The 14,890-nt window shown below is 35.2% G+C and overlaps 1 protein-coding gene across 1 annotated transcript in view; it reads right to left on the reverse strand.

Annotated features, from left to right (window-relative positions):
- Nucleotides 1–285: 285 nt before the first annotated feature.
- The window catches only part of LOC108499581 (cadherin-7), an 88,226-nt gene continuing 73,621 nt past the window's right edge, over nt 286–14,890 (reverse strand). Inside the window, exons 11-12 of the mRNA XM_017819587.1 lie at nt 12,698–12,949; nt 286–4,184 (exon numbers count right to left, since the gene is read on the reverse strand). Coding sequence (XP_017675076.1) covers nt 3,691–4,184; nt 12,698–12,949 — 746 coding nt within the window. The 3' untranslated portion in view covers nt 286–3,690. The remainder of the gene's footprint in view (nt 4,185–12,697; nt 12,950–14,890) is intronic.

A 14,890-nucleotide genomic window follows, 5' to 3' on the forward strand; every position in this document is an offset into this window, starting at 1 on the left:
TTCCTTTTCAGAATGACAAACTACTACTTTTCTTTGTATCATACAAGAGTATTTGCCCATAAAAAATAAGATGCTGCTATTTTGTATTTCATAAAATGCTTTCATCCAAAATCTCTAAAGAAAAAAAGGACAGGAAATATTTATCGATTACTGCCAGCACTTGAAAGGTAAACAGGAAAAAATAATTGAGAAAAGACCCCAACTTTAAAGGAAATTACAATGAATCCTCCTACTCCCTTTCAAAATAACATATAAAAGCAGCAGTAAAAAGCAAGGGGTTTTTTCATTCTCCCTTAATTTTTAGGGAGAAGGAGAACTTTCAGTTTGTAGCATCAAATATCTTGAGTCCTACAGTGATTGTATTAACCCAGCCATCAGAATTAGTAAGCTTAGGAAGGCTCGTGCTATGTCTTAGTGGGATATATCTTAAAGTAAGTACACTAAGTTTATTCTTTTGAATCAAAAATGTAAGCCAGAATGTCCAATGTTGAATTCAGTGGATTTCACACTGGTCAAAGCAGAGTAAGGAGTCTTTACCATAAATCTTAATCAAATAAATTAATTTTATGTTGATTTTTTTTAATAAGACTCTTAAAACTGTGCACTTTTCAAAGTGCTTGGAAATATCAATTTGAAATAACCCTATTCAACTGGCATATAGTAGAAGGAAAGATATGTTTCAATATATAAGATGGGAGTGACTGCAATGTTTGATATACTTTTTAATTAGGATTTGTGGCCTCTAGTTAGATACTGAAACTCTTCGGAAAGTTAAATAAATAAATAAGATTGCAAATCTTTTTAAAGGGCCGTTCTAATTAAATTGCACAAATAATTTCATTACCTTTCTAGGACAGAAAAAATATTTCTTACATTTTACACTATTTAGTCAGTAGAATATACTTTACGACTTCAGGCTGTGCAATATAAAGAAAGAATTCGAATCAGATTCTGAACAATGAAAGCCTGTAGTCATGGTAACTTACGGAGAGCATTATCTATTACGTGTACTATTCATACCTTATATATATACTATAGTAACATCTGTCATCAAACATAACGGATTTCCACCTTTCTTTCTTACTGCAACAATACAAGCAGTAGGTAAGAATATAGAATGTAACAGCAAGCTTATTCAATTATTTTAGAACTGTGTAACAGAAAACTTATATAGGCAATGAGTTTTCATGGCATCAGAAAAAAGAGCATCTTTTCCATAGAAAGCACAACAAAAAAACCACTCTAATATAGTTTCCTAGTAGTGGAGGTTTTTGGGTTTTTTAAAGATACAGAAGGTGGAAAAGCAAGGGAATTGGGATGTTTACTCTAAACCACACTTAAATCTCCTTTGAGTATTATGTGCTAAAATCAGCATTTTTGACATCCTAATCCAGATGCATGAATTATCTTCTGAAAAACAAGGAGATTAATAAAAAACTGTTCTCTTAAAAACTTGTTGATTTAATACCTGCTTAAATTCTGCAGCATATCTCGTTCTCATTAAACTGTATACACATTTTTTTTTGTTTTTTTTTTTAATCTTTTTATTGAAAATCTTACATGTGTGACTAAAAGTCATGGACGATATCTTTCAGTTCCATTACAAAATCTGTCATATATATATATATATATATACCTATATATATATATTTAATACAACTAGAAGCAGATCTATTGAATTATGAAACAATGATTGTCTATTAAAATGTAACTCAAATTGAATGTGTTGCAGATGATTAAAATTATTTTTCTTTTTTTGATGGAGCTGAAGGCCACTTCCACATAGTTAATTGATAATGCTGGGCTGCAAAAATTACAAAGCCTTAATGATACTTTCCGATCCCCCAGCCTCATGTCACTCATACTTTAGGATTTCAGTACAAGGATCCTTCTTTCAGAAAGAAAGACTTTTAGAGTGAGCATCATTCTCTATGGAGTACCTTCTATTCACAAAGACAGTTCTGCAAACAATTCTGTATACCTCTCAGTAATTGCAGGCAAGTCAAGTAATTTCAAGTTAGGTACAAGCAAAAAAGTTTGCAGGAGCAGACTCTAATTTAGGAACTCATCTACATTTTATCCAAAACAAAAAAATCTGAAGTAATATACCTAAAACCACTATTTAACTTGAATATATGCCTTATTATCTAGTAATAAATCATGAAAGATGAAGTATAAATATTGTCAGACTCATAAAAAAGCTGTCAGATTATTCTAAGAAATCCTACTTCAAAACCATACAGTATTTTAACCAACAGCAGTTGTCCTTCTGTTTTGGCACTCCTGAACCAGTGTAGAAATTATGTGTAGAGAGGTTACACCTTTGGGGAAAAAATACTTATGAGCAGCAGGATATAAAGACAACTTTTGAAGTTAATAGTATTACATTGCTTGTCTTATGTTAAGCAATGCAATGTTTTCAAGAAATTGAAAACTCTTTTACTGTGATTCATCAGCAGCAAAAGAGAAGGGAAAGGAGAAAAGCAAGGTGTTTACAGTCCTTGAAGCATACAGTATGTTTAACCTTGAAAATGAAATCTTGGATTAAAGACACTCCCAGTTACCTCTGTAGTCTTCTGTCAAAAAAATTCCATGTACAAATATTTTATTTAAATGTCCCAGACTTTGTAATGGCTCAGAAGAACAACTGTACATCCTTGTAGCTGCTCTCCTTTCTGAGGGATGAATGGTGGGTGGCATTGCTTTACTGTAATTTTTCCATTTCCATGCTTCATTTCCTACATTTATCTGAGACTGGAGAAAAATCAGCATGTTCTGACAAGTCTTATACCATGAGGCAGTAAAATGGACCTGAATTTAGAGGAGATTGAAGCTCCAAAATAAATATAACACTTTATGTCAAACAATAATAAAAAAGGATAAATTCTCCTGTACAAATCAGAAGAGAGAATAAAAAAATAGCAAATAGATAGCAACATCTTTTCTATACCTACATGGGCATCACAAAACTCTTCAACCATAAGACTACACCTAAATCGTTCTCATTTTATGTAGTTTATAAGCTACTTCGTAAATTGATGACAAATACTGTGGAATTTCTTAGTACAAACAATAATTTCTCAAAAACTACCCAGAAAATTACAGAGACTTCTAATTAAATAGCTCTGAGAACAAACACAGAGAAACCCAAAAATAGTATCTCGTGGGCTTTTGTTTGTTTTCATGTCAGTCCTTCTGCTTTTGTTCTAGCAAGCTGCATGCCCACTGTAAAGAAAATCTGCTGAAAAAACTCTGCATATGTAAATACCATATATTGTTATGTTGTTCTGAATTATATATTTGCAGATTTGTTTCTTCTTATATGGGAGACTCTGTATTCTAGATATAGCAATACTGTGAAGGCATCTACAGTGTACCCCTAGCTCGTTGATGTGACAGTACATAACATACTCCTGAAAGTGAGATGCCTCTGTAGGTATTTGAGTGTTGCTATCTATTTGAACGTGGCTGAGCATTTCATTTTATCAAAAATGCCACCAAATGCTCATATTCTGTGTGGTCAGTGCAGTCCCTAGGACAAGCCTAATGAAGATATGTTCCACCAAGGCCAAAAAAAGAAATAACCGAAAAGTTTAAAAATGGAGAAATATTTACAACTTTCCTCAGTCTGAAAGGTTGAGTTTTCTATTTTAATATTCTTCAGTGCATTTTCAGAGAAAGGTTCCAAGGCTATGAGTATAAGCAGTCTGGTCCAGTCCCATACATATCTGCAAGCCTTTTAAAACGAGGGCCCCAGTCACTGAGGTAATCGTAGTTCTGGTCAGAGTTTGAGCTGATGGAATCTAAAGAACTGAGCGACTCTGCCACTGAGCCATTCCCCTCGAACGCGTATGTCTGCAGGGAGTCATAGGGTGGTGCGCAGGGATCCACATCAGCTTCTTTTAGTCTTTCCCAGATAAATTCCCTAAAAATTACATTATCTGGGATACTTTTAAAAGTTGGTCTGCTCAAGAACTGAATCTCAGGCGTCACATCCCTTCTGGTCTTGGTGTCTCGCATGATGTTGAGGTTCCTCAAGGCCGCCATGTCAAAAGCCTCTGTGTCCTCTTCTCCACCACCCTCATCATCATACCTGACAATGTTCTCTCTGATATCTCTCTCTTCATCAAAAATGAGGGGCTCTTTTTTCCGTCGCCTCATGGTGACAATCAGCAAGACAAGAACTGGAACAAAGAAAGACTGAAGTTTTAGCAGTGCTGAAGTTCCCTCATATTTTTACTAGGGGTGGAAGTACTCATTAATTTATATGGCAAAGACTGAAGGAAATAGCAGGCAATTTATGCAGTTAGATATGAAACCTAGCATGTTCTGAAACAGCTTTTAAACCATAAACTTTTTACACATTAAAGAATCTATTTCCCAAATCATTCCAGATTATCATCTTCATCTCTAACACTATATCCTATGCTGTCTGCTAAACATAAAATTTAAGACTGGTTCAGTCTGACTATGACAATCAGCCATGAAATAATTGCAAAAAAAAAAAAAAAGACTTTTTCCTAAACTCTTAATTGCCCAAGTGATAAAAACACGTTCATAAACTAATGGAACAGAATTCGACAACCATAGTTTGGGAAGAGACTGAATTAAAGCATATGACCAATCTCTGCTGAACAAAAATGAAGTCAAAAAATTATAGATTGGAAAAAACTGTGTAGCAATGTATAAAATGAGATTGTCTTAGCTCATGGATTAAAAGCACATCTATAAAAGATCTCGCTTTCCTGAAAAGTGCAAAGTTCAGCACTTGAGGTTTATGAATTACATCTAATGAGAACTGCTAGGGCTGGAGTTTATTGGATGAACCAGTGCTAGAAATGTAAATGGTTATTTAATTTTAATCCTTAAAGTTTCTTTCAACTTGAAAGCTAATGCTAAACTGCAGTGACAGCCAAAAGCACTGGGAGAAACTAGCTCAAGGCTCCTCATGTTCAAATACAATTTTGGTAAAGAAACATCAGAAGTTCTTGGTAAGGAAACGTGCTGACACACAAAACATGGAACCAATAATATGAATATTGCACCCATCTGTGGGACATGATGGAGCGTGAATCATCCTCCTAGAAAATAATTATACTATATTGTAGCATCTGGATAACATTTGCTGAGTTAATGATACTCCTAGAAAATAGCAGGCATCACTATGACTGTAAAAATAACAGTACATTGAAAAGTGTCATTCCACATTCAATTAATCTCTTCTGCTTTTATGTTTATTTTTAATGTTAAGATTATGTTATTATATGCATTCATAAGGTTTTCAATCTTTACCTACAGCTTTTTGATATGCCAATTAAATGCTGTAGAAACATCTGGAAAAGCAAAAACTAAAAGGTAATATAGATAAAATTGAGCCTGAGATTCCCTAGGTAGTCTCAAGAGTGGCCTCCATAAATTGCATGATCACACAGAATCACGTAATGTGCCAAGGTGGAAGGGACCCACAAGGATCATCGAGTCCAACCCTTAACCCTGCACAGGACCATTCCCCTGTGCCCAAGAGTATTGTCGAAGGGCTTCTTGAACTCTGTCAGGCTTGGTACTGTGACCACTTCCCTGGGGAGCCTGTTCCAGTGCCCAAACACCCTCTGCTTGAAGAACCTTTTATCTAATACTGAACCTAAACCTCCCCTGACACAACTTCAGGCCATTCCCCCAGGTCCTGTCACTGGTCACCACAGAGAAGAGATGAGTGTCTGCCCCTCCTCTTCCCCTCAAGAGGAAGTTGTAGACTGTGATGAGGTCTCCCCTCAGTGTTTTCTTTTCTCCAGGCTGAACAGACCAAGTGATCCCAGCTGCTCCTCATATAGTTTCCCCTCAAGGTCCTTCACTATCTTTGTTGCCCTTCTTTGGACACTCTCTAAGAGTTTAATATCTTTCTTATATTATGGTCCCCAAAACTGCACACAATATTCAAGGTGAGGCTGTACCAGTGCAGAGCAGAGCAGGACAATCCCCTCCCTTGACCGGCTGGTGATGCTTTGCCTGATGCCCCCCAGGACACAGTCGGCTCTCCTGGCTGCCAGGGCACTGCTGACTCACATTCAACTTGCCATCGACCAGGAGCCACAGGTCCCTTTGTGTGTCACTGCTTTCCAGCATCTCATTTCCCAGTCTGTACGAACACCCAGGGTTGCTCCATCCCAGGTGCAGAATGAGGCACTTTCCCCTACTGAACTTCATATGGTTGGTGAGTGCCCAGTCCTCTAATTTGTTGAGGTCTCTCTGCAGGGCCTCTCTGCCACTGAGGGAGCCAACAACTCCTCCCAATTTTGTATCACCTCCAAACTTGCTTAGTATCCCTTCCAGTCCTGTGTCCAAGTCATTTATGAAGATGTTGAAGAGAACAGAGTCTAAGACGGAGCCCTGTGGAACCCCACTAGTGACAGGTCACCAATCTGATGTTATTCCATTCACTATTGCCCTCTGTGCTCAACCTGTGAGCCAACTGCTCTACCACCATATGATGTGTTTATCAAGCTGTGTGATGGACATTTTGTCCAGAAGGATCTTATGAGAGACAGTATTGAAATCTTTACTGAAATCAAAAAACAGTCTTCCCTTGATCAACTAGGTGAGTTATCTTGTCATAAAAGAAAATCAGGTTCAATAAGCAGGACTTTCCTCTCATGAAGCTGTGCTGTCTGTGACCAATGGCTGTGCTATCTTTCAAGTTTTTTTTAATAATGTTGGACTACCTTTCCTGAAAGCCTTTCTTTTCATGGAGGAATTTTCAAAATCAGTACCAATCCAGACATTTTGAGGAATGATTTAATATTAGGATCACTTGGCTAGAATGAACCAGTCATTTGTACACGTAAAAAAGCTGTATCTCATAAGTGTACAGATATCATGGTACTACTCGGAATTGGTTAAAGTTGGAAATGACTTTCTGTATTATTTTTATTTTCCTTTAGAGCAACACGCCTAAAAATAGAATTGAACAGGGTGGGTTTTTTCCCTAAACTTTTTGACAAATATATTGACAGCAATCTATTGTTTTCTGAGTAGCTACCAGGTGCACACCTAATGATCCATCTACTAAGAGATTTGTTGTGACTATATTACTGCATAATCAGCATCTTTCACTTTTTTTGCCGCTGGCATCTACCTGATTCATGCTTTACGTATTTAATTCAGAAGTCAGTAGTTTGGGGCATTTTGCTTTGAACAATATTTACATAAGCAGTTTAATAATATAAGATATTGACCTTTAAAGTGGCTTTTATGAAATTTCAAAACATTCCGATATTTGTATAATACAAATTAAACTGTAAAATATACAGCAGAGAACATAAAAGTGTTATCAGAGACAACTGCACTCCACTCTTAATGCTTTTCCTTATTGTAAAAGATATATTTTAAAGTGCAAGATAAATTAGCTTCCTCACAATACAAATATATATTTAAACCAAGATTTCTACTGACATAACATATTATTATTTTTAACATTTATTGGCAAAATTATACTGCCATATAATTAAGCAGCTAATCATTTATTTTACTCAAGTGTAAATACATTTTCACTCCATTGTCCCTCTTAACATACTTTATGCTGAAACTTAAAGACCTGCTAATAAGTGTAAAATATGAAACTTAGTAGGAAAGTCTGCCTAAATGTACAATAAAAATCAAGATTCAATGAATTTTTTATATAGTATTCTTTCTACCTCTCACACTTGCTTGAAGCCAAGAAAAATATGGAGTCTTTCTAAAGGTTAAATGTTTTAGCATTTAGATGACTATACAAGATCATTAATTTCTAGCCTTTCCAACAGCTATGAACAATAAAGTTTAACCTCTAAATGAACAAAGCTTTAGCTGCATTGCAGGAGCTGCAGAGATGAAAACAAGCCCTAAACAATTTTCACTAATATCTAAATCAAATGCAAATGATTTCAAAGTTTATTCATCTCTCATTAAGTCACAGTAGGGGTTTTTACCTACATGTATGACAAAAGCAGAGATTAGGTCAGTAATTAGTGACTGGCTGAACTTCTAGAAACCTAATTTCATGATTTTTAGAGAAAAAATAATTCAGTGGAAAAGCTTTAGGCACACTGAGGGCACTAATTTGGCTCCATACTGGTACACCAAACTCATGCTAAAGAGATGAAATAACAATACTGATTTCATATGTGATACAACAAATAAACAGCAATCGATATTAGAAACAACTAAAGACTTAATAACCAGAATTAGCAAAGATAGATCTCAACCAACCTTTTATTTCTTCTGATTTACCTGAATTGTTAGAAATATTGATTTTGTTTAACATGTACGATAGCCAAGAAAAAAAAGTAATTTGTCTTTATATTAGCTGTGGCATTACACAGTTTTATCCTTATGTCAGTATAAACTTAACTCTAATACTGGTAGTTTCAGTTCACTTAAATCAGTCTTTAACAAACACCTTTGAATACAAGAGTGGGTTTTTGCTTTGCCATTTTGCAGTGTGCTTTATGGAACTATCACTGAATTTCCATTTTGGCATGATCTGGTAAAAAGTCAGGTTTAGGTCACCTGAACATATTTCTCTATTTTAGTGCTAATCTTTCCTCTTGTACTCAAGGCAACTGCAACATAATTGTAAGGAAGCCATAAAAGTCGTGAGACAACCTGAGGGAGAAGACGACATGCAGAGCTATACAGTAAGGAATAGAGCTAAATCACAAGTGTTACTATGCTTTGTATACACTACACCCTCAAGTCTGGCATTTACTATAGCAGTAAGACACATCAGCTGCAAATAGATGTGCACATTGGTTTATGCCTTAGGTGTGCCACGATTCATAAAGCTCATGATTGGAGATCCTCAGCCATCTAAGCAGCACACTAATAAACTATTTAGTTATACCTTGCAGTTGCCACTACAGTCAGATGAGATTTGAGGATTACTGAGGCCAAGACTCAGGAAACCTGAATTTAATTCCCAGTTAACAAGCTTCATCCGTAACTGTTGTTTAATCAGTTTGGACTGATATTTACAAAGTGACTGTGACCTTTAAATGCCCACACTCAGTGACCCTAATCAGCTTCATAACTTTCAGAAAACAGCTTCTGCATCGCATACTCAACCACCTTCTGAATATGGTGCTTTGGGTACCCCCAATTATACATTTATCCTGAGTTATACATTTATCACTTTTACAACTGCATGACCAAAACCCACACATACTACATAGTCACATTTTGTACAGATTTTACCTATTTAGAGAATAAGACACTTATGACTAGTACTGTTTCTTCTTGTTTACAAATCACACAGTTATGTGTGCTGATTTAATTCAGCTCTTGTAGTTGTTGTGATAATAATAAAAAATTTGTTGTCTTCAACTAAAAAAAAATTATTTAAAGCTGTATTTTGAAGTCAAATCAACGTATAATTTAATTATAAACTCTAGTACCACACCAACAGGAGGCTTTCTTCAGTCTTTATAAGTAAATGGATGGTACCAATACATTATCTTCAGAAATATGAAAGAAAAAATCATGACAAACTATTATGCCAATCTAGCTTTCCACTGCTTCCATGCAAAACAAATATTTAACCTCTCAAATACAATTAGGTTATCTACAGGTGAGTATTCTTTTTTTTGTGTGTGATTTTATGTAAGCATTTTTATTACAAACACTTGTTTCAAAAGCATTTACTGTGTCCGGAAGACGCTAACCGAAAAACAAATTATCTTGAATTAAATTACCATGTAATTTCCAGAGCAGTCAAAAAATTCCTACTTACTTCTCTAAAAATTGTGTACAGTCCAGAATTAATCAAACTACCTTTTCATATGTTTTTTACAGAACAAATTGCAAGCATATTTTTTTTAGGATTTGGGTTTAATTTTTTTTTTTAGTTTTTTTTTCTGTAACACATAGCCTTACTGCATAATTGCAAAGCTGTTTTGAATAATTACAAAAGTACTGAAACTTTCTTGCGAAATAAAATTTACAATTAAATGTCTATCAGTCAGCATGAGGATAGAAAAAGATTTTGGTAAAATGTTTATAACTTTTCAAAATTATCCTAGTTTGAAAAAGTAGTCTATACCATGTTATATGCAACTATAATGGTGGCTTAAGTAAAAAGAGTAACTCTAAGAAATCCCACTGAGAGAATCTGAGCCTTGGTCAAGACAAACGGTTATTTATTAGACAAACTCATGTATGGGGCAAGAAAACATCACTTATCAAAGTATATCATACTAACTTTAAGAAAATAAGAGATAGTTGAGAATTCAAGATACTGGTGGCAGAGTGCATGCACTCGTTCATTTTATGCAAATATCATGCCTCCTCTGCTTTACAACTGGCACTCACATTAAGATGACATTGATGAATGTGACTGGATTTGCACTGCGTGTTAATCTTGAGTCAGAAAAAGATATTGATCCAGTAGCCTATATCCACTTCTCACTGATAAACTCTTACAAAATACATGCATCCCTTGGTCCCAGTCCTGGAACCACCTGGCAACAGCTGAAGCCTGTTTTTTATGCTGTGCTGGTGGATCTTCAGGATTTTTCTCAGGAATGAATGTGAAGAGCAAAAGGGAAAAAGTAAATTCCTAGCAGTACTAACATGCAGTTGGTTCCAGAAAACATCTTCTAGGAACAAACGATAGAAGAAGAAAGGCTCTGGGACCAGACAAGCAGCAACACTTAACTGCAGTTTCACTGGGCAGCAGTGATGCTTAGGCACTGGCACGTGGCTAGGAACAAAACAGTAGCAGGATACAGTACCAAAATGCAGGACTAAAAGGCAGGGTTATCATATAAATGCAGCCTAAACTGTGCCTGCATCTTTGAACTGTACCCAAAAGGAACAGTTTAGGTTGGAAGTGATGATAGCGCAGCCCATTATTCAAATACTGTGTTCAGAGAACTTACTCTCAGTTCTTCTTCAAACACTTGTTCAGCACACCCTAAAAATGACTGGAACAAAAGCTCCCATTTCTTGATTTACTGGTTGTATTTGAACCCTGCTGTAGTGAGTAGAACCAGCAAGTTATCCACTGGTAACATGCTGTGTCTCCATTCAATGGTCTTCTTTAAGTCATATTCCTTCTATTTAAGGAAAGCTTACAACCAAGACAGGCTGTGTAGTATCTACAGTAGTTTCTTATGTAACCTTCAGAAAGTCCCTTCTTACATATAAGATATGGTGACATTTCATTTTGGGATCAAATGAATTGCTATTGTTACCAAACTTTGGAAAAAAGTTGGACTAAAGTTTAAAATAGGTGTTTTTCCACTGATGCTAATGCCAGTTGATAGGAGAGATATTTTCATATCTTTTTGAACTCTACCATTTAGCTTCATGTCCAAATAAAGTTCACATGTGTACATAAATTGCCTAGAAATACTACTAGAAAAATGGCATTTAAAAATGTTCAGTAAAACTTTTGGCAATCAATCCTTTCCATTTCTCCTTAAACCTAAGGCTAACCATGTGTTGAGTGAGATTTAACAGTCTTATGGAGTTAGCGTTTTTTTGCCACACAGATCGAAAACTTTAGAAATGCCACCTCCTATATATAGCTACTGAGTAAGTTGGTTGGGTTCATTGCAGAGGTGGTGATTTTTCTTACTCTGTAAAAAAATATGCAACAGGTTTTTATTTTTGGAGTCCTATAGAAATATTTTTAGCAGAGGGAACATTTCCTTCTAGTGGTTTACAGTGATGTGAATCAGAGTGTGAAGGAAGAGATATCTACACATGGTGGAAATACTGCCATGAACAGAAGTATGGAAAAAAGTTTCTTGATTTGACCTATCCAAATTACTTGGATAATTGGATAACAGTGACAGATAAAGCACCACTGGGATTATATCAACATAAGGAGACTGTGCTCTTCTCCCTTTCCTTAGGCTGATATGTACAGCCAGAGAATAGAAAAATCTCTTAATGATAACAACATTTAAAAAAAAAAATCTTGTGCGTTGGATCGGTATCGTTAACACATGAATTTTCAGACAGTAAGCAAAACTGCACTTTTGCTCACCTGATCCTTCATCTTTACTCCTTGATTCAACCCTTTACTCTCCCATTCCCATTCTCTCTAGTCATTCCGTTTAATGACTAGGCAGTAAATGAGTAATGCTAACTAAACTAGGATGTTGACACTGTTCCACTACTTTCCACTGTCTTTTATGTAGTTGCAGTTCCACTGCTCAACATAAAATTCAACAGTGCTAGCATTTACGGAAGTAACAAAAGATCATTCTGTAGAAGTCAATTAATTATGTTTCTCATCAGTAAATTATATCTGTTGCATGTCTTTTGTTCCATGCAAATCAATAAATGTTTAAAAACAGTTATGCCTATGCAAAAGGGACACACACTAATACTGGTTATAGGGTAAATATGCTAAACCAAGTGCTTCCATACACTGCATTGAGTATCTCTTAAATATTGCATTTGATACAAGTGCTATCTTTTACTATTATTTCTTATATATGTCTAGAGGCTTGGCATTGAAACAAAGTCTCTGAAACTGAAAGTCCCAATATAAAGGATTTTTTGTGGGTCATGGTACAAAATGCTGTTCTTCCTAGAATGTTATCTGTGCTTGTTTACAGAAATCAAGGTGAAGGGACATGTTGAAGCTTATATGCACATATATTTTGCTACTATGGATTGAATGGAAAATAAGGGTAACAGGAAGAAGACATACCTAGCAGTGTCAAGACACAAGCCAGTATTGCTATCAGGGCTCCAGTGCTCAGTCCTGCAGGCAAGATATATGCTTCTGCATTGCACGTCTGAGCAATACCATCTGCATCACAATCACAGACCCTGATGGTGAGGGTATTAGTGCTACTAAGTGAAGGTGATCCACTGTCCACTATGAATATTGGCAAGTAGAAAACAGACTGTTCCTGTCTTCGAAACCCATTTCTTTTGGTTAATACTGTTGCAGTGTTATCTAGATAAAGGAATAAAAAGACAAATTGTAAAATATGTGACTTTTCTAAAACACAAGCCTATAAATACTATAGTCTTTCACATAAAAACTTTATTAACATATTTATATTATTTCAGCAAGTTTGTCTTTCATGGTCATATATTTTTTGAAGGTGTAGAGGTAGGATCAGCTGAGAAATGATACTCGACTAACCAAAAAGATTTCTATTTTCCATGAAAGACTGTTTCAAAATAACAGAGGCCAATCTGGTTTTAGTTAAGCTCACAGTTTCCCACTCTTGTTAGACAGCTGAAGATGAAATCATCATAAAAAAGAAAAAAATTATCCTTCAGTGATCAGATTTAATATCTACATACATATTTCAGGTTAATTTACACACATCTATATTAATTATTTAAAGATATATATATATTAATGAAAGCGATGAAAATACTAATAGAACAGGTTCTGAAGATCAGTAAAATATTTTTTGAATGCAAAAAAGATATGCAGTTGATTTCAGTTTCTTCTAAGAATCAAGATGACTAACACAATCAGCCTAAAATGTACAGTTTGATGCTGCTCTGAGCTGTGTGATTAAAAAGTCCATATATTTAGAAGATACGTGCAAAACTCACTGTGTTCAATATGTACTGACAGCTCCTGCAAGGTATGGAGTTATATCTCCTAGGATGTACCAAAAAGTTCGTTCGTTTGGTCTGTCTACCTATCTGCTTACCTATCTATTTATGGAAAAATACGCAATCACCTCTTCCTATAGCATCATGAGATATGCATAGAATTAAGTATTATCATTTAATAATATCTAACTATATTAACTATATCTAACATCAAAAGAGGCAACTGCTGTTCTGTCTTGCAACTCCACTGATTTTACTGGCATTGCCCAAATCTATTATTACTTTTTCAAATTAAAAATTCTCTGTAAGAGAACTTTCATTAAGTACTTTACAGTACTTGTAATGTCAGATTTCTGAATAGTCTTATTCTAGTGCAATTTTATTATTTTGATCATTATTACTGTTAGAGTGTTCAGTTTCTAACTGCAAGCAGCTTATATGAAGAAAATTAAGCATTTCAGAAACTACATTGTAAGGTGAGGCAATGAAGACCTGCATGAGAGAACTTTATTAGTTCACATGTTATACTTTGTGAATATTATTCAGTCTGGCTCTACAGTGTCCTTTACTCCACCACATGTCTGTTTTTCTTGTTTTACTAATAGGATGACTTTGTAGCTCTGGTTTAGTACTGATCCATAAAAGAGCAGTGCAAGAGCAATATCGTGTCTATTTAGTTCTATTTGCTTCAGCTAATAGCTAAACTTACTGATATATGCCCAGCTGCTGTACTATGCAGTGCAACTAATGAGGGCACTAATTAGAAATGCGTTCTCAGATATTTTAACTAACTGAAATGTGATGTCAATGGGAGTCTTTGAGGAAACAGTCATAAGAAGTCTGTGCAAATATTGCAGGCAGCATTCATTACCAAAAGCATTCTTCAAAAGGGGGTATACTTACTGAAAAGATGTGTTTTTCTAAAAAAAACCAACCCTAAACAAAATCACAAAACCTCTCCATTGACTGTGCACTCCTGTTTTATGCCCTGAGTTATATTAATAAAACATGAATTCCTGGACATTTTTCAGTCACTGCCCCAAGGTAAAATCTAATTTAGATAAAGACCTATAAATACAGGGAAAAAAATGCGAAGAGTGACTGATGAAAAAAAAAAAGAAAGAAAGATTTAAAGATTTGAAGCCACTCTGTTTGGCTCAAGGCTTTAAATGATTCAAAACACAGCTTAATTCCCTTGACAAATAGTCTACAGATAAAATTATTTTCCAGGCTGACTGTAGTTTAATTTATGTCCTTACTAGAACAGAAGTTTATGTAGGTCATAATGAGCATGCTGCATTGAAAATGAAAGGTGTTACTG

Source organism: Lepidothrix coronata, unplaced genomic scaffold (assembly GCF_001604755.1).
Source record: "Lepidothrix coronata isolate B3197 unplaced genomic scaffold, Lepidothrix_coronata-1.0 Scaffold75, whole genome shotgun sequence".
Taxonomy (NCBI): Eukaryota; Metazoa; Chordata; class Aves; order Passeriformes; family Pipridae; genus Lepidothrix; species Lepidothrix coronata.